The sequence below is a fragment of the Urocitellus parryii genome, chromosome 6, assembly GCF_045843805.1.
Source record: "Urocitellus parryii isolate mUroPar1 chromosome 6, mUroPar1.hap1, whole genome shotgun sequence".
Taxonomy (NCBI): Eukaryota; Metazoa; Chordata; class Mammalia; order Rodentia; family Sciuridae; genus Urocitellus; species Urocitellus parryii.
This window is the reverse complement of record NC_135536.1, coordinates 43739450-43759748: the sequence shown is the minus strand read 5'-3', so window position 1 is coordinate 43759748 and position 20299 is coordinate 43739450. Positions and strand designations below refer to the sequence as shown.

Below are 20299 nucleotides of genomic sequence, written 5' to 3'. Positions count from 1 at the left end.
GGTTGGTTTTCCTGCTGTAGCCTCTGGAGTCACTGGGATTATAGACGTGTGCCATTGTGCCTGACAGAAGTGACTTTTTTTTTTTAGCCAAATTTTAAAATAGTGTATTGTGAAAAGATAGTTCCAATTGAAAGATGGAATAAATACAGACAAGATTTTTTAAATTATCAAACTGTAACTTAAGAACTCCAAAATTAGAAAAAAAAAAACTTACTTCAATGTCCATTTTTACCTTAAAGTCAGAAAATATTGTGGTAAAGGTGTCAGCAAGTCAACTTGAGTATTGTGCCTGGAGATCATGTAAAGTATGGTACTAAAACACCTCATTTTCTCTTTTGGGAGCGGGCAAGTCTTCCTTAGGCAACATCTCAAGGATGACCTAATGGTCTGTGTAACTTGTGAGCTCCTGTTTTGTAACCTATCATTTTGCTAAGCCTAAATCACAAATAGAAATCTGAGGTCAGGGTAGATCTCTCCTGCTTCTTTCTAGGTTAAATCTAATTACTGTATTTTGGGAGAAAGTTTGGATTTTAGCATTTATGTATGTTTCCTTAAATGTGGGAGTTCTTGAGAGTTGTTTTTGTTTGTTTTACTTTATTCTTTTTGAACAAAACTAGAGAAACTAGACTGAAAAGGATAAGGAATACTTTTTTCCCCAATAAGTTTCAACATTGTTTCCATCTCAACCAAAACAGATCTGTTAACCCTAGATAGAGAAAATTATGTAGCTCTTTCTATTGGGTCTGTCATGATTAGTAGCCTGTATCTTTATTAGAGATTGTTGAAGGTGCTTGCCATTACCTTGTGTACATAAATTTGATGTTAACTCATTTTCAGATGGAAAACTAATCCTTATTGATTATACCAGTTACTTTAGACAACCCTGTTCCTGGAAAATTTGCCCTCTGTTGCTTCCTTTTTCTATCATGTGTATTTATACATGTGTTACTCTTGGCTAGTAAAGACACTGGGCAGGACTGGGTTGTAGCTCAGTGGTAGAGCACTTGCCTAGCATGTGTGAGGCACTGGGTTCAATTTTTGGCACTGTGTATAAATAAATAAAATAAACTTCCATCGACAACTGAAAAATATTTTTTAAAAAAGACATTAGGCATGCTATGCAAAGTATAGACATTAGTCTGTCATATACTATGCCTCATCTTTGAAGACTGAGCATGTGTTGTATGATATAAATCCCAATAATTTGCCTCTTTTTTGTTGTTGTTGTCCTACACAAATGGAAATTTTGTGTAATTCAGGTTACAAGCTACTTAGGGTTTTGTTTTATTCTGTTTTCTTTGAGACAGGGTCTTGTTGTATTACCCAGGTTGGTCTTCAACTCTTGGGCTTAAGCAGTTCTGCCTCAGCCTCTTGATTAGCTGGAACTACTACACCAGGCTGCTGCACCCAGTTTAGCTTAGTGGTTCTTATTTTTGTGTATGTGTGTGTGTGTGAGGTGCTGGGAATTGAACCCAGCTCTTTCTCCTTGCTAGGCAAGTTCTCTACCACTGAACTATATCTCTAATTGCTCAGGCTGGTCTTGATCTTGGTGACCCTCCTGCCTCTGCATGTTGAGTAGCTTGGATTACAGGTGTGTGCCACTGCCCTGTCACTTAGTGGTTCTTAAACTTTTCCATTAAACCAGTATTCTATTTAAAAAAAAATTTTTTTTTTAGTTGTTGATAGACCTTTGTTTATTTATATATGTGGTGCTGAGAATCTAACCTGGTGCCTCACATATGCCAGGCAAGTGCACTACTGCTGAGCCCCAACCCCAGCCCATAAACTAGTATTCTTACCCACAGAGGGGAATGATTTTGTTTAAGGGAATCTAGGAAGGCATTATCATGTTCAAAATTTCTTTGAAGTCACATGTGTTCTCTTGAAACGTTTTATTAGTTTTGCCTTCTATCACATAGTGTGAATTTATCTTAATATAAATAATGTTTTATATTATTGGGGCTGGGGAGGTAGCTCAGTGGTAGAGAACTTGCCTAGCGTGTACAAGGTCCTAGGTTCAATACCTAGTACGGGGGTGGGTATGGGATAAATAAATTATTGTCGGGGGACTCTTAAAGTAAAATTTGATCCTCCAGTAATATGTCTCATATTTATTCCATTGGCATACTATTAGGTGTATCCATCTGAGAAACATGATTTGGACAGTTCCTTAGTACCTTAGGTCTAGTTCACCATGCTTTTGTCAACAGGTGTTGAACCACAACACAAAGAAAAGACCACTGACTCCAATAGTAAATCAAATTAAAGCAAGCTTGTATTGTGTACACAAAAGCTGGCCAACGACTGTATCTCCCAAAGCCGTGCTAGAGATCAGCCCCCCAGCTCTCCAGGTAAAAGGTTTCATTGTACAAAAAGTTACGAAGGTGGGTGTCATGGGAACTTACAGCTAATAGGATTCTGGCAAGCATAATACAAAGGTAGATAGCAGGTTAATAATCTACATGGCTTAACATTTCAAGGTAGGAAGTTAATTGAAATTCCAACATCAGAATTTTTGAGGTGCCATTGACGTTTTAGGGAGGGTTGTCATCTGGTCAAGAGAGCCAGGCATAGTTGAGTTCAGAGCATGGGCAGGAATTTCAAACAAGTTTAAACATCAAGTTGTCAGGCCAAATAGAAATCTTTGTATTTTATAGTAAAACAGAAATAAATTTTTCATAACTTTGTGACGAGATGACTCCCAGTCTTAAGATGGAATTAGGTTAGGTTCATCACAGGGAACAACTCCAGGATGAAAATTATGACTGATAACTATGGGTATCTCTCATATACAAAATACAAGCAGTTTTACTAAAGAAGTATGCCCCCGAGAGATATGTAGTTTAAAAAAAAAATCTCATGGATTTTACCACTTAATTGTTGGGTGTATGATAGGCACATATAAAGGTTAGCTGTAAAGTAACAGAATTAATATTTTTGTATACATTTTTTGTTTTTTGGTACGGGAATTGAACTCAGGGACACTCAACCACTGAGCCACATCCCCAGCCTTGTTTTGTATTTTATTTAGAGACAGGGTCTCACTGAGTTGCTTAGCACCTCGCTTTTTTTTTGCTGGGGCAGCTTTGAACTATCAATCCTCCTGCCTCCGCCTCCTGAACCACTGGGATTACAGACATGCACCACTGTGCCTGTCAATATTCTTGTGAACCTTTTAAAAATATAGAATAAATGGTCATGAACATGTACATTCTAATATTTCTCCTTGGAGCAGCTTACATAGGTCTGTTAAGTAAGAAGTTAATCTTGTGCTGGCAGCATTTTGATTAATACTTCATACTATGTTGCATTCATGGGGATTCATAATGCACATTAACCTTATTAAATATCCTGAGAAATTTTGTAGGTAAAAATCTCTAACTTTATTTTAATTCGAGAATCCCAAATGTATTAAAATAAGGAACCTAGTTACAGGGAGTAGTACAATAAGCTAATGTTTCATAATATTCCCAAATTATCTACAAATTCTAAGCTATTAAAAATTGGCTGGCTTCTAGACATTTGAAGGGTTCAATGAGATCAAAAGGTAGCAGAATAGTATATAGTGGTTAAAGCATATACGGATCTATAGTCAGATTGCTTAAATGTACAACCAAATTTTGTGTGACCCTAGGAAAGGTACTTGGCTTTCTCTGCATCAATATTCTCATCCTTAAAAGGCTAATAAAAATAGCTACCTCATGGACTATTTTTAGATTTTTCAAGAAAATAAATGTAAAGCACTTAAAGTAGTACCTAGACATAGTAGTTGGTCAATAAATATTAGCTGCTACTTAAAATAGCTGGCATTACAGTTGGAGTGGTAGTTTTATGAAATCTTTTTTCAAGTGGCAACTTTCTTTGAAAAAATATATATGTGTATTTTTTATAAAAATACTTGCTTTCAGTAACCTAAATAATCTGAATAGAAATTTTTAAAAATAAGAAAAATAAACATTCCTTAGGTGTTTATATTGTTGTGATTTTATTAAAACTTATAGCAAGTAACACTTCCTGCATCTGAATCCACCTTCCTAAAGTGAGACTTGAGAGCAGGAGCTTCTGTTATTTGCAGAATGCATTTTCTTATCACATTGATACCACATGTGTGGAGATCTCAGGTACATTTTAGACTTGGGGTTTAGAAATGAGATCACCAATATGGATTGACTGCTTCTTTTAGGAGTAATTTATTTGAGGACTCTATGGAGGGCATTAATGATAACTTTGTACCCTGCTTGTGATCATAGTCTTTTTAGTGAATTATTTATTATCACATTGTGTTAGCTATTTTGCCTCTTGATAGATCATTTTACACCACAATATTGCTGCTGCCTGAGGGAAAAAAATGTCTCTTCAGCAGTCCAATGACCTCTAGAAAGGGTAATTTGATTCTTAAGATAGTATTTTCATTTGACCTGGTAGTTGTGAGAAATTTTCTTGGTGATACTGGGTTAATATTTTCCTCAAACAATCATAGTTATTGAATGCAAACTTGTTTTTCACCTTCTGTATACTTAGTAGATTTCTTCTAGAAATTATTTCTCTAGCTTTTATTAACTTTGTCCTTAATTGTGAATATTTTGACTTCTTGATTTTGATAATTTAAGGAAGAAAGGGAGGACTTTTTAAAACAAAATTTGGAATTCATGTTATCTTTGTAAAAATAGGTTTCTTGGCAGGATTGTTTATGTTGGTACCCTAAAGATGACATTTCTGGGGGCTAGGGTTGTAGCTCAGTGGTTGAGCACTTGCCTTGCATTCGTAAGGCACTGAGTTCAATCCTCAGCACCACATACAAAATTAAATTAAAAAAATAAAGATAATTTTAAAAAATAAATAAAGATGACATTTCTGAAAATAACCTAAGTTGGGGTTTTCTGTTTGTTTGTTTTTAAGAACTGTCAGTGCCAGGTTGTGGGTGGTGCTAACTAGGCAGTAAGGACTCATTGAAAAGAGATCACCCAGGTTGCTAAAGCACAGGTATGAGAAGACTGTGATAGTGAGGTGGAAGTGATTCTTTGGTCCCTGGGATCCTAGAATCTAGTACTGGCCCAAGACTGAGGATACAAGGAAGACATAGGATAGGAGTTGAAAACTTCAAGTCCATAGAAGTTAAATAAAATATAAATAAAATCCCATAGAAGTTGGCAAATAATAATAATTGAATATGGCAGGCTAGGTAGGAACTGACCTGATGGAGAGATCCTGCTCCTCAGATTCAGGTTTGTATGGGAATATGAATTCAATTTTTATGTGTATTCTTCTTGTATTTAAATATTAACAACTTTTCCCCCCAGTATATTGCAGGACAGATTTGGCCAGCAAAGAACCAGTTTGTGACAACTGTCTTTTAATGAAGCTCTTTTCAGTTTTAGAGTCATTTTATGATGATCTAATATTCTAAGTAATTTTATATCAGTAAACTTTGGGAGAGAAACAATGAAAGAAAGAAAAGCCTTCCCCTAGGTCTCTTATCTGATTTTCTAATATATCTTTACATAAGTGGCTTTTCTATAAACAATTGAAATTTGTTTCGAATATAAGGTATATATTTGAAGTATTTTAGTTTACTTACTTGTAGCAATTTATCTATATTTCTATGAAATGACTGGTTTATTTTTGTATGTTTTTTGTGGTGCCAGGGCCTTACACATGCTAGGTAAATAGAAATTACCACTTTCTGTTTAGCTAGGAGTTTTACTTAAATTTATTTTTGCTATATTAGTGAATAGAATACTCATCTTTTATGTGTGTCTAATAGTGCCTTTTCTGTTCCTCCATGTTCCTGATGATAGCTGCTGCTACTGTTAAATAGTAGTTATACTTTTTCCCCCCTAAGAGACAGTGTCTCATTATGTTGTCCAGGCTGGCCCCAAATTCCTGGGCTCAAGCCATCCTCCTGCCTCAGACTCCTGACTACAGGTTTCTATCATCATGCCTAAGTAGTTCTTTTTTATTTTGAAGCCAGCTGGTGCTTTATTTCTTTTCTTACTTAAATAATTTTTCTACTTTTTATTGTGATCTTTTTATAAATGAAAGAAAAATTAAAGGTAGTAAAATAATCACTCTTATACCTACTACTTACATTTGCCTGTTAGTATTTTGCCGTATTTTATACATTTATATGTTATGTGTGTTCTAGAAATGCTTTAAAATATACCCAGGAGATGCTGATGAACAAAAGAAACAAAACTTCCATCTTCTGCTGATTATTTGCTACAGTAATGTTAAGGCCACATTGGATCCCTGGACAACGTCTTCCTAGTGCCGTTAGAAAAAAAGTGTTTGCTTTCCCAACAAGGTTCAGAGATAAGAGGACCATCTGCAAGTTAAGATGGTGCTCTTTCCTAAAACTCCTAACTAAAAACTACAAGTGGTGTCTTTTTTTTTTCATGTTTTTTTCAGTTAGTCTTTTTTTTTTATTGGTTGTTCAAAACATTACAAAGCTCTTGACATATCATATTTTATACATTAGATTCAAGTGGGTTATGAACTCCCATTTTTACCCCGTATACAGATTGCAGAATCACATCAGTTACACATCCACATACAAGTGGTGTCTTTATGAGATGGGAAACAGATAGTGATGAGCATAAGTTCCTCTTTTCCTACTTTGAACCTCTGAGTAAAACAGTAGGGCAAAGACTCCTGAAAATGACAAGCATTACTATAGAATTTTAGTAGGAGATCAAGAAATTTGGTCATTTGTACCTGTGACCCATTTTAGTAAAAGGGTATTTTATTTCTTCACAAAGAAAACTAAAAATGTAGCACTGAGTGATCTGACCTTAAAAGTTCCAGAGTTTAAGTGGAATATCTCTTCTGTTTAGCAAGGTTTTAGAAATGAATGCATATGAATGCTGTTTGGTTGGTCTGCTCTTTTTTTTTTTCCTTTTTTTTTTTAAGAGAGAGTGAGAGAGGAGAGAGAGTGAGAGAGAGAGAGAATTTTTAATATTTATTTTTTAGTTCTCGGCGGACACAACATCTTTGTTGGTATGTGGTGCTGAGGATCGAACCCGGGCCGCACGCATGCCAGGCGAGTGCGCTACCGCTTGAGCCACATCCCCAGCCCCCCACCCCTTTTTTTTTAAGAGTAATAAAGCTGGACATAGTAGCCCACACTTATAATCCCATCTACTTGGAAGGATGAGGCAGGAGGATCACAGGTTCAAGACTGGCCTCAGCAATGTAGTAAGACCCTGTCTCAAAAATAAAAAGCGGGGCTGGGTGGTAGCTCAGTGATAGAGCACTTGCCTAGCATGTGTGAGCTACTGGGTTCAATTCTCAGCACTGCATTTAAGTAAATAAAGGCCCATTGACAACTAAAATAATATTTTTTAAAAAATTAAAAGGGCTGGGGATGTTGTTCAGAGGTACAACAGTCCAGATTTCAAACCCCAGTACCAAAAAATAAAAAAGAGTACTGAATACAAAGATGAATTGGTTGATGTTACTAGAACTTATTGTTGGGATTTTCCCATATTTACCCTAGTGCAGTTATTAAAGATGGATGCATTTAATTATGCTTTTACTTTTCTGTGGAATATTTCCTTTAAAAGGACTGGGGAACTCCTTAAACTTTCTTTTAACTTTTAAAATATGTTTGTTTTCTCTATTGCAGGTTTTTGTTCTTAGGTATATTGACTGAAGTTTAATGAGAAGAATCTTGATCAGCTAAAATTTGCTGCAAGAAATGGAATTAGCTCATAGCTTACTGCTGAATGAAGAAGCATGCAATCAACTAAGTGAAGTTCAGAAGGCTGAGTTTATTTTTGAGTGGTTGAGATACTTGGAGAAACTCTTACTAGCAACCAGTAGGGTGGGTAAAATTACAAAAGATACTTTTTTGTTGTTATTTAAGTGTCAGTGTTTACTTCTTTCGTTTGCTTTTCTAGTTCTGTCCAAAATGACCCTAAACTTAGCTTTAAAAAGCTAGACTTTGTTAAGACTATTTTATAATGAAATACAGTAAAAAATTTTTGTCCCCTTCCCAGTAGGCATTTTTAATGTTATAAGAAGTTTGATCTGTTCCAAAAAGCACAAAGAAATCAGCCAATATTTTTTCTATTACACTTTAGAAATGTTAAGTACACCTACATCATTTTCATTATCTTCTGCATCGTGTGTGTGTGTGTGTGTGTATAATATATATATATATATATATATATATATAATATAATATATATATCTGGTGCAGCATAGTGCTAAACAATCTAGTGTAAGTTTCTCTTAAAAAACAAGAAGAGTGCCAGGCACAGTGGTGCACAACCTGTAATCCCCACTGTTTGGGAGGCTGAGGCAGGAGGATTTTAAGTGCTTTGAGCAACTTAGCAAGACCTAGTCTCAAAATTTAAAAATTAAAAAAAAAAAATCTGGGAATGTGGCTCAGTGGTTAAGCAAACCTGGGTTCAGTCCCAGGTACTAGGGGAAAAAAAAACCATCAAGAGTGTAAGGAGAATATGAATTAAAAGCCTTTGGATAAACATATTCCCTCTTAAAAGCTCGTAAAATAGGCCCCCCCAGCGCCCAGTACTTATACTCTTCACCTGCATTCAGCAGGCATTAACATTTTGCTTTGGTTATGGATTATAAGTTACTGCTTTATTTTTTATTTTTTTAGTGAGAGAGGAGAGAGAGAGAGAGAGAATTTTTAATATTTATTTTATTTTTTTTAAAGAGGGAGAAAGAGAGAGAGAGAGAGAGAGAGAGAGAGTGAGTGAGTTTTAATATTTTATTTTTTAGTTCTCGGCGGACACAACATCTTTGTTGGTATGTGGTGCTGAGGATCGAACCCGGGTCACACGCATGCCAGGCGAGCTCGCTACCGCTTGAGCCACACCCCCAGCCCCAGTTACTGCTTTATTTATGTGGATATGTATTGGGGAGGTAGGCTTGAAAGCTATAGTTAAAAATACAGTTTACTCTCTTTTTCAAATATATAAAGATTTAAAAGAAATAGAACCCTTGTCTTTTTTATAATAGAGACTAATGTAGTGCTGTTCATAATTCATTTTTTGGAGATATCAAGGCAACAATTGTTGGTGTGGCAATGTTCCCAACTTATAATTTTTATTTAAAATAATTTTGTGTTTTTCTAGAGCCTTTCAGTTAGTCCTTAAATATATTTTAAAAATTATATTAGAGGACTCCATGTAATTATGTTGATTTTGAATTTTCTTTTTGTTAACCTTTCTAGAATGATGTAAGGGAGAAACAGAAGACTCTTGTTGAACAACTCCTATCTTTGCTGAATAGCTCTCCAGGGCCTCCTACTCGAAAACTCCTTGCCAAGAATATGGCCATACTTTATAGTATTGGAGACACATTCTCTGTTTATGAGACAATTGATAAATGTAATGATCTTATTCGTAGCAAAGATGATTCTCCAAGTTATCTTCCCACCAAACTGTAAGTTAAACATTTACACTAAATAGAAAACTAAATATTGCTTTTTTATTATGTGATATTTATAAAGTATCCAACATACTTCATAATTGTTTTGAAACTAAGTTATAAATTTTCACTCCTTTTTTAATGTTTTAAGCAGTCTAACATTTTTCTGTTGACTGAGAAAATCCTCTTAAAAATTTAGACTCATTTGAAATTGAGATTCAAGATTCAGAACATATTCCTAAAATTTTAGAAGTAATTAAGAAGACATTTTACATTATTCACAATTTGGGTGTTCTTTTAGTTTGGGCATCTTAGTAGTAAAAATTGATAGTAAATTAAAAGTACTCTTAGAAGATTCTAAGAACAATTTGGTTTTTTTCTTTGTAGAATTTGGTTTATTTTATTACCTATTGTTATAGAGGCAGTAGTGAGCCTTTTCCGGTTCCACAATAATAATGCTATATAAATCATTGATCTTTCAAGGTTTCAGACTTAATGAGAACATTATCTGTTTTTCTTTTTTATTTAAGTCCATCTTTGATTATCTAATGTGAAGTTCTATTAAAATATTTTGTAGAATTTTATTTTATAACAAATTTGAAAGGGTAGAATCTTTTGACTGAGATGTGGATTAATTGAACATAGATACATCTATTTAAAATTCTTGTTATTGAAGGTATAATTATTTCATATTCATCCAAGTGTCATGTGTTAGGATTTAACAAAGTAGATTCTGGGAAATTTCATACTTTCACAGTAAAATTGTTGTTTATATCAACAAATGGTGCTAGGAGAGCTGGATGTCCACATACAGAAGAATGAAGTTAGACCCTGACACATCACACCATATACACAAATTGACTCACAGTGGATCCTAAATCTAAATGTAATAGCTAAAACTGTAAAATTTTAGAATACTAAATCTTTGTCTCCTTGAATGAGACAGTGGTTTTTTTAGATATAACATTGAAAGTCCAACGGATGTAAGAAAATACAGATAAATGATACTTCATCGTAATTGAAAACATTTGTGCTTCAAAATGCTCCCAAGAAACTGAAAACACAACCAAAAGAAGGGCAAGTTTTTTTAATGGTCGCCTTTACATATTCTGTATTTTTATTCCTTTTTTTCAGCCATAACTAATTCCAATTTAAATGTTTCAGTGCTGCTGTGGTATGTTTGGGTTCCTTGTACAAGAAGTTGGGTAGAATACTGGGTAACACCTTTACTGATACAGTGGGGAATATTCTCAAAGCTATGAAGAGTGCAGAGGTAAGTAACTGTAAATTCAACCAACAAATAACATGATAGCATTTTATAGATATTGTACTTTCTTATATTTATAAATTAAATATTTCTAGATGATGAACAGTATCTATATATTGAATCCTTATTACAAAAGTCGTAATTCTGTAGCATTTTATATAATTTTATAAATACAAATGGACAAAAACTAAGATTATTCTTTTGACAGACCTTTCTGTTTCTTCCGCTCCATCTTTTTCATTTGATATTACTTTGTCAGAGCAAGTGCTTTACATATTTTTTAATTCTTTTTTTTCCAGCCATGACTAATTCTAGTATAAATGCTGTTTCAATGCTGCTGTGGTATATTTGGGCTCTTTGTACAAGATGTTGGGTAGAATACAGGAACTACATATTTGGTAACTACTCAGTTCCCAAAGAATAGGTCAGTTATTGTTCCAGCATCAGAGGGAAAAAGGAATTTAGTGAGAGGGAAAGAGCATGGAGAACATGTGACCAGGATCTAGTTGACTTTTTAATTGCTAGGGGAGTGTGTTTTTAGCCTTATCATTTACTACCCTGGAACACCCTTTGTTTTTGAGACTATTCATTTAACTTCCAAAATACTCTAATCTCTTGATTACAACTGTGGTATCACTAGTTTTGGAATTAGAATATTTATATGTTTATGTACAAAAAAATTCAATCTGTGATTTGTATTATGTAGGGATAACTTATCAGTTTTAAATTTTTTTAAATTTATTTATTCTAATTTGTTATTCATGACAGCAGAATGCATGTCAATTCATAGTACACATATAGAGCACAATTTTTCATTTCTCTGGTTGTACACGAAGTAGAGTCACACCATTCATGTCTTCATATATGCACTTCGGGTAATGATATCCATCTCATTCCACCATCTTTCCTACTCCCCTTTGCCCAATCCAGAGTTCCTCCATTCCTCTCATTCTCCCCCACCACCACCCCCATTATGGATCAGTGTCCACATATCAGAGGGAACATTCGGCCTTTGGTTTTTGGGGGATTGGCTTACTTTACTTAGCATGGTATTTTGCAGCTCCATCCGTTTACCTGCAGATACCATGATTTTATTCTCTTCTAATGCTGAGTAATATTCTATTGTGTATATATACCATAGTTTCTTTATCCATTCATCTGCTGAAGGGCACCTAGGTTGGGTCCACAGTTTAGCTATTGTGCATTGTGCTGCTGTAAACATTGATGCGGCTGCGTCACTGTAGTATGCTGTTTTTTAAGTCCTTTGGATATAAACTGAGGAGTGGGATAGCTGGGTCAAATGGTGGTTCCATTCCAAGTTTTCTAAGGAATCTCCATAGTGCTTTCCAGATTGGTTGCATCAATTTGCAGTCCCACCAGCAATGTAAGAATGTACCTTTTCCCCCACATCCTCACTTACACTTACTGTTGCATGTACTCTTAATAACTGCCATTCTGTCTGATGTGAGATGAAAAGTTAAGAGTAGTTTTGATTTGCATTTCTCTAATTGCTAGAGATGTTGAACATTTTTTCATGTATTTGTTGATTGATTGTATATCTTCTTCTGAGAAGTGTCATTTAGTTCCTTAACCCATTTATTGATTTGGGTTATTTGTTTTTTTGGTGTTAAGTTTTTTGGGTTCTTAGTGCTCTATCTGATGTGCATGTGGTAAAAATTTACTCCCATTCTATAGGCTGTATGTTCACTTCACTGATTGTTTCTTTTATTGAGAAGAAGCTTTTCCGTTTGAATCCATCTCATTCATTGATTCTTGATTTTATTTCTTGCACTATAGTAGTAGTCTTGTTAAGAAAGTTGGGGCCTAATCCAACATGATGAAGATTTGGGCCTACTTTTTCTTCTGTTAGGCGCAGGGTCTCTGGTCTAATTCCTAAGTCCTTGATCCATTTTGAGTTGAGTTTTATGCATGGTGAGAGAAGGGGCTTAATTTTATTTTCCTACTTATAGATTTCTAGTTTTCCCAGGACCATTTTTTAAAGAGGCTATCTTTTCTCCAATATATATTTTTGGCACCTTTGTCTAGTATGAGATAGCTATATTTATTTGGGTTCCTCTCTGTGTCCTCTATTCTGTACCATTGGTCTACAAGTCTGTTCTGGTGCCAGTTCCATGCTGTTTTTGTTACTGTTGCTGTGTAGTATAGTTTAAGATCTGGTATAGTGATGCCACCTGCTTCATCTTCTTGCTAATGAATGCTTTGGCAATTCTGGCTCTCTTATTTTTCCAGATGAATTTCATGAATGCTTTTTCTATTTCTGTGAAGAATGTTATTGGGATTTTCATTGAAATTTCATTAAATCTGTATAGTGCTTTTGGTAGTATGGTCATTTTGACAATATTAATTATGCCTATCCAAGAACAAGGGAGATCTCTCTTTTTAAAATATTTTTTTAGTTATAGTTGGACACAATACCTTTATTTTATTTATTTGTTTTTATGTGGTACTGAGGATCTAACTCAGCACCTCGCACATACTAGGTGAGTGCTCTACCACTGAGCCACAACGCCAGCCCGAGAACAAGGTAGATCTTTCCATCTTCTAAGGTCTTCTTTAATTTCTTTCTGTAGCATTCTGTAGCTTTTCTTGTGGATGTCTTTCACCTCTTTCATTAAGTTGATTCCGAAGTATTTTATGTTTTTTGAGGCTATTGTAAATTCCTCGTTTCTATTTCAGAGGATTTGTCACTGATATACAGAAATGTCTGATTTATGGGTGTTGATTTTATATCCTGCTATTTTGCTGAATTTATTTATTTTCTAGAAATTTTCTGGTGGAATTTTTTAGGTCTTCTATGTATAGAATCGTATCATCGGTAAATAGTAATAATTTGAATTGTTCTTTTCCTGTCGGTATCCCTTTAATTTCTTGGGGCCCCGCTCCTGTGATGTTGGACACCTGGTTTTATTTCCTTATATTGCCTATCAACCTTACAATTCCTGGTCTCTAATGTAGTCTCTAAATTGTATCTCACTCACCCCCTCCATTTCTACCTTCCTAATTAGGAACCTCTCTCCAGAGGTCTTGTGGGCTGCTCTCTAAGGGTTGTGCATCTGTCTGTCGCTGAGAGCTGTTTGTATTGGGCGGTTCAGGACCAGGCTTTGGGAGCTATGGACTGGACACGTAGCCTCAAGCATTGTGTCAAGTTAGTAGCCACTGGGGTGAGGGGGGAATTGGGGACTATAGGTACCTTAATATTGCTTACAGGCCCCAGCTGGTGTTCCAAGCTGGGAGTTGTCTCAACTAAAGATGGTGATAAAGGTGCCTCCAGATGGAGGCAGATGCTTTCAGAGATGGGGTGTTGCATTGGGTTGGGCCAGGTGTTCAGAGATGCAGCTCTGTGGCATGCAGTGTTGTGGCTGGCAGCTGTCTCCAGACCATCTGCAGTGTCCCCAGGTGTAGGCTACCATGCGTAGGGGAATATGGCAGTGGTTGCAAAGTCCCAAGATGGAGATGACCAGGGGGTCCCACGTTGGTAAATGGGGGTCCACACAGGAGTGGTCGCCAGAGGTCCTGCATGTGGGCAGCGGCCAAGGGTCCTACATGGGAGCACTTTTAAATTAAAAAAAAAAATCACATCAGTTACTCTTCTTACCTTAGGAAAAGTCTAGAAAACAGCTATTGAACAATTTGTAGACGTACAGGATAATTACACATTTTTTGAAATGTAACAAGACAACACATGGGGTATTCAAATATAGACTATGTTAATTTTCAAAATGGATATAGCTGATTCATGAATTTTTTTTATTAGTTGCTCAAAACATTACAATGATCTTGACATATCATATATCATACATTTGATTCAAATGGGGTATGAATTCCTATTTTTCCCACGTGTACAAATTGCAGGATCACATTGATTATACAGCCACGATTATACATACTGCCATACTAGTGTCTTTTGTATTCTTCTGCCCTTCCTATCCCCTTCCTATCCCTCCCTCTCCTCCACACCCCTCCCATCACCTCTCTCTACCCCATCAACTATAACTCCTTTCTTTCTCTTTCTTTTTTTTTCCCTTCCCCCTCACATCCTCTTATATGTAATTTTATTTAACAGTGAGGGTCTCCTTCTGTCTTCCGTGCAATTCCCCTTGTCTCTCCCATTCCCTCCCACCTCTCATCCCTGTTTAATGATAATCTTCTTCTCATACTCTTCCTCCCGGCTCTGTTTTGAGTCGCCCCCCCTATATCAAAGAAGAAATTCGGTGTTTGTTTTTTAGGGATTGGCTAACTTCACTTAGCATAATCTGCTCTAATGCCATATATTTCCCTGCAAATGCCATGATTTTGTTATTTTTTAGTGCTGAATAATATTCCATTGTGTATAAATGCCACATTTTTTAAATCCATTCATCTATTGAAGGGCATCTAGGTTGGTTCCACAGTCCAGCTATTGTGAATTGTGCTGCTATGAACATTGATGTAGCTGTATCCCTGTAGTGTGCTCTTTTTAGGTCTTTTGGGAATAGTCCGAGAAGGGGAATAGCTGGGTCAAATGGTGGTTCCATTCCCAGCTTTCCAAGGAATATCCATACTGCTTTCCAAATTGGCCACACCAATTTGCAGTCCCACCAGCAATGTACAAGGGTACCCTTTTCCCCACATCCTCACCAGCACTGTTGTTGTTTGACTTCATAATGGCTGCCATTCTTACTGGAGTGAGATGGTATTTTAGAGTGGTTTTAATTTGCATTTCTCTGATTGCTAGAGATGGTGAGCATTTTTTCGTGTATTTGTTGATTGATTGTATATCCTTCTCTGAGAAGTGTCTGTTCAGATCCTTGACCCATTTGTTAATTGGGTTATTTGTTTTCTTATTGTTTAATATTTTGAGTTCTTTGTATACTCTGGAGATTAGGGCTGTATCTGAAGTGTGAGGGGTAAAAATTTGTTCTCAGGATGTAGGCTCCCTATTTACTTCTCTTATTGTTTCTCTTGCTGAGAAAAAACTTTTTAGTTTGAATACATCCCATTTGTTGATTCTTGATTTTAACTCTTGTGCTATAGGTGACCTATTTAGGAATTTGGAGCCCGACCCCACAAGATGGAGATTAGAGCCAACTTTTTCTTCTATTAGACGCAGAGTTTTTGGTTTGATTCCTAGCTCCTTAATCCATTTTGAGTTAACTTTTGTGCATGGTGAGAGAAAGGGATTCAGTTTCATTTTGTTGCATATGGATTTCCAGTTTTCCCAGCACCATTTGTTGAAGATGCTATCCTTTCTCCATTGCATGCTTTTAGCACCTTTGTCTAATATAAGGTAGTTGTAATTTTGTGGATTGGTCTCTGTGTCCTCTATTCTGTACTATTGGTCTACCTGCCTGTTTTGGTACCAGTACCATGCTGTTTTTGTTACAATTGCTCTGTAATATAGTTTAAAATCTAGTATTGCTATACTGCCCGTTTCACTCTTCCTGCTTAGAATTGCTTTTGCTATTCTGGGTCTTTTATTTTTCCAGTTGAATTTCATGATTGCTTTTTCTATTTCTGTGAGAAATGCCATTGGGATTTTGATTGGCATTGCATTAAACCTATAGAGTACTTTTGGTAATATGGCCATTTTAATGATATTAGTTCTGCTTATCCATGAACAAGGTATATCTTTCCATCTTCTAAGGTCTTCTTCTATTTCTCTCTTTAGGGTTCTGTAGTTTTCATTGTATAGGTCTCTCACCTCTTTTGTTAGATTGATTCCCAAGTATTTTTTTTTTTTGAGGATATTGTGAATGGGATGGTTGTCCTCATTTCCATTTCAGAGGATTTGTCACTGATATACAGGAATGCCTTTGATTTATGCATGTTGATTTTATATCCTGCCACTTTGCTGAATTCATTTACTAGCTCTAGAAGTTTCTTTCTTTTTTTTTTTTTTAAAGAGAGACAGAGAGAATTTTTTAATATTTATTTTTTAGTTTTCGGCGGACACAACATCTTTGTTTTGTATATGGTACTGAGGATCGGACCCGGGCCGCACGCATGCCAGGCGAGTGCACTACCGCTTGATTCACATCCCCAGCCCCTAGAAGTTTCTTGGTAGAACCTTTTGGGTCTGCTAGGTATAGGATCATGTCTCCCGCAATTAGTGCTAATTTAAGTTCTTCTTTTCCTATCTTTATGCCTTTAATTTCTTTCATCTGTCTAATTGCTCTGGCCAGTGTTTCGAGAACTATGTTGAATAGAAGTGGTGAGAGAGGGCATCCCTGTCTTGTTCCAGATTATAGAGGGATTGCCCTCAATTTTTCTCCGTTTAGAATGATGCCAGCCTGAGGCTTAGCATAGATAGCTCTTACAATGTTGAGGTAAGTTCCTGTTATCTCTAGTTTTTCTAGTGTTTTGAACCTAAAGGGATGCTGTACTTTGTCTGTCAAATGCTTTTTCTACGTCTATCGAGATGATCATATGGTTCTTATCTTTAAGTCTATTGATGTGATGAATAACATTTATCGATTTCCCTATATTGAACCAGCCTTGCATCCCAGGGATGAATCCTACTTGATCATGGTGCACAATCTTTTTGATATGTTTTTGTATCCGATTTGCCAGAATTTTATTGAGGAGTTTTGCATCTATGTTCATTAGAGACATTGGTCTGTAGTTTTCTTTCTTTGAAGTGTCTTTGTCTGTTTTAGGAATCAGGGTGATGTTGGCCTCATAGAATGAATTTGGAAGAGCTCCCTCTTTTTCTATTTCCTGAAATAGCTTGAAAAGTATTGGTATCAGTTCTTCTTTAAAGGTTTTGTAGAACTATTCTGTATACCCATCTGGTATTGGGCTTTTCTTGATTGGTAGTCTTTTGATGGCTTCTTCTATTTCCTCAATTGATATTGGTCTGTTTAAGTTGTGTGTATCCTCCTGACTCAATATGGACAAATCATATGACTTAAGAAATTTATCGGTGTCTTCACTGTCTTCTATTTTATTGGAATACAAGGTTTCAAAATAATTTCTAATTATCTTCAGTATTTCTGTAGTGTCTGTTGTGATATTGCCTTTTTCATCCCGTACGTTAGTAATTTGAGTTCTCTCTTTCTCTTCGTTAGCATGGCTAAGGGTCTGTCAATCTTATTTATTTTTTCAAAGAACCAACTTTTAGTTTTGTCAATTATTTTCAATTTCAAATTGTTTCTTTTGTTTTAACTTCATTGATTTCAGCTCTGATTTTAATTATTTCTTGCCTTCTACTACATTTGCTGTTGTTTTGCTCTTCTTTTTCTAGGGTTTTGAGATGAAATGTGAGATCATTTATTTGTTGGTTTTTTCTTTTTTTCAGGAATGAACTCCAAGCAGTGAATTTTCCCCTTAGAACTGCTTTCATTGTGTCCCATAGATTCCGATATGTTGTGTCTGTGTTTTCATTTATCTCTAAGAATTTTTTGATTTCCTCCTTGATGTTTTCTGTAACCCATTGATCATTCAGTAACATATTGTTCATTCTCCAAGTGATGTAGGATTTTTCCTTCCTTCTTTTATCGTTGATTTCCAGTTTCATTCCATTATGATCAGATAAGATGCATGGTATTATCTCCACTCCTTTATAATTTCTAAGAGTTGCCCTGTGACATAATATATGGTTCTTTTTGAGAAGGACCCATGTGCTGCTGAGAAAAAAGTATATCCACTTGATGATGGTTGATATATTCTATATATGTCAGTTAAGTCTAGGTTATTAATTGTGAGTTCTATAGTTTCTTTATTCAACTTTTGTTTGTAAGATCTGTCCAGTGGTGAGAGAGATGTGTTAAAGTCACCCATAATTATTGTGTTGTGGTCTGTTTGTCTCTTGAACTTGAGGAGAGTTTGTTTTATGAACGTAGCAGCACCATTGTTTGGTGCATAAATATTGATAATTGTTATGTCTTGTTGGTGAATGGTTCCCTTTAACAGTATATAGTGTCCTTCTTTATCCCTTTTGATTAACTTAGACTTGAAGTCAATTTTATTCGATATGAGGATGGCCACCCCTGCTTGCTTCCAAGGACCATGTGAGTGGTATGATTTTTCCCAACCTTTCACCTCCAGCCTGTGTATGTCTTTTCCTATCAGATGAGTCTCCTGAAGGCAGCATATTGTTGGATCTGTTTTTTTAATTCAGGTTACCAGCCTATGTTGCTTTATTGATGAGTTTAAGCCATTAACGTTTAGGGTTACTATTGATATACGGTTTGTACTTTGGTCATGTTTGTTTATTTATTTATTTATTTATTTTTAATTTGGTTTGTTTTTCCCTCTTTGATTAGTTCCCCACCCCCCCCAACTTACTGAGGTACTTCCCAGTGTTGGTTTTGGTTGTTGTTTTTCATTTCCTCTTCGTGTGTTGTTTTGCCTAAAATGTTTTACAGTGCTGGTTTTCTGGCTGCAAATTCTTTTAACTTTTGTTTTTCATGAAATATTTTTATTTCATTGTCAAACCTGAAGCTTAATTTTGCTGGATACAATATTCTTGGTTGGCACCCATTTTCTTTCAGCGTTTGAAATACGTTGTTCCAGGATCTTCTTACTTTTAGCGTCTGTGATGAAAAATCGGCCATTAACCTAACTGGTTTACCCCTGAATGTAATCTGCCTCCTTTCTCTTGTAGCTTTTAATATTCTCTCCTTGTTCTTTATGTTGGATATCTTCATAATGATGTGTCTTGGAGTTGGTCTGTTGTGGTTTTGTATGTTAGGCGTCCTGTAGGCTTCTAGGATTTCGACATCCGGTTCATTTTTCATGTCTGGAAAGTTTTCTAAAATTATTTCATTTAACAGATTGCTCATTCCTTTGGTTTGGACCTCTATACCTTCCTCTATCCCAGTGACTCTTAATTTTTTTTTATGATATCCCATATCTCTTGGATATTTTGCTCATGGTTTCTTACCAGCCTTTCTGAGTTGACTAGACTCTTTTCGGGATGATATATTTTGTCTTCATTGTTTGATGTTCTGACTTCTACTTGATCTACTCTACTGGTAATACTCTCATTTGAATTTTTAATTTTGTTTATAGTTTCCTTCATTTCTAGGATTACTGTTTGATTTTTTTTTATAACCTCTATCTCCCGGTGGAGTTGTTCTTTTGCTTCTTGAATTTGTTTATGTAATTCATTGTCAAAGTGTTCTTTCATTGTTTGCATTTGCTGTCTAATGACCTCTTTAAGATTCCATTTCATCTGAGTCAGGTATGCCTTGAGTTCTTTATCTGACCATTTTTCTGATGCCTCTAGGTTCTCCTGTAAATTTAAGCTGTCCTGCATTGTTTGTAATCCTTTTCTCCTTGTTTTTTCATGATGCTCACGTTACTTTCCAGCTCTGTTTGACTGCTGTGTTACTATTTTCTCCTATAAATTTGTTTTGGTTTTGTATATCTCCGGGATCTCTCCTTTGTGATGGGAGACAATGTCTAGAGATGTTGGGTTTTATTGTAATTTAAAGCAAATTCATTCGTTTCATAAAATCATACGGATTCTGATGTATAGCGATCTGTGGTTTGGTCTTGGGACTTTATGATAAGGTCAGGTGATGTGATGGTATGGGGGTTAGTATATCTTAGCTACCTTGGAAGATTGCTCTACTGAAGGGGGATATTAACAAGAGAATGGACCTGAGTATTTGGGGGTAGCTGGGGACTTGG

General features: G+C 35.7%; 1 protein-coding gene across 5 annotated transcripts in view; it reads left to right on the top strand.

Annotated features, from left to right (window-relative positions):
* The window catches only part of Heatr5a (HEAT repeat containing 5A), a 125356-nt gene that overhangs the window by 8393 nt on the left and 96664 nt on the right, over window positions 1–20299 (top strand). For all 5 annotated transcript variants that reach the window (XM_077799597.1, XM_077799595.1, XM_077799598.1 and 2 more), the window contains exons 2-4: window positions 7625–7822; window positions 9200–9411; window positions 10561–10669. In XM_077799597.1, the coding sequence (XP_077655723.1) occupies window positions 7697–7822; window positions 9200–9411; window positions 10561–10669 (447 nt within the window). In that variant the 5' untranslated portion in view covers window positions 7625–7696. The remainder of the gene's footprint in view (window positions 1–7624; window positions 7823–9199; window positions 9412–10560; window positions 10670–20299) is intronic.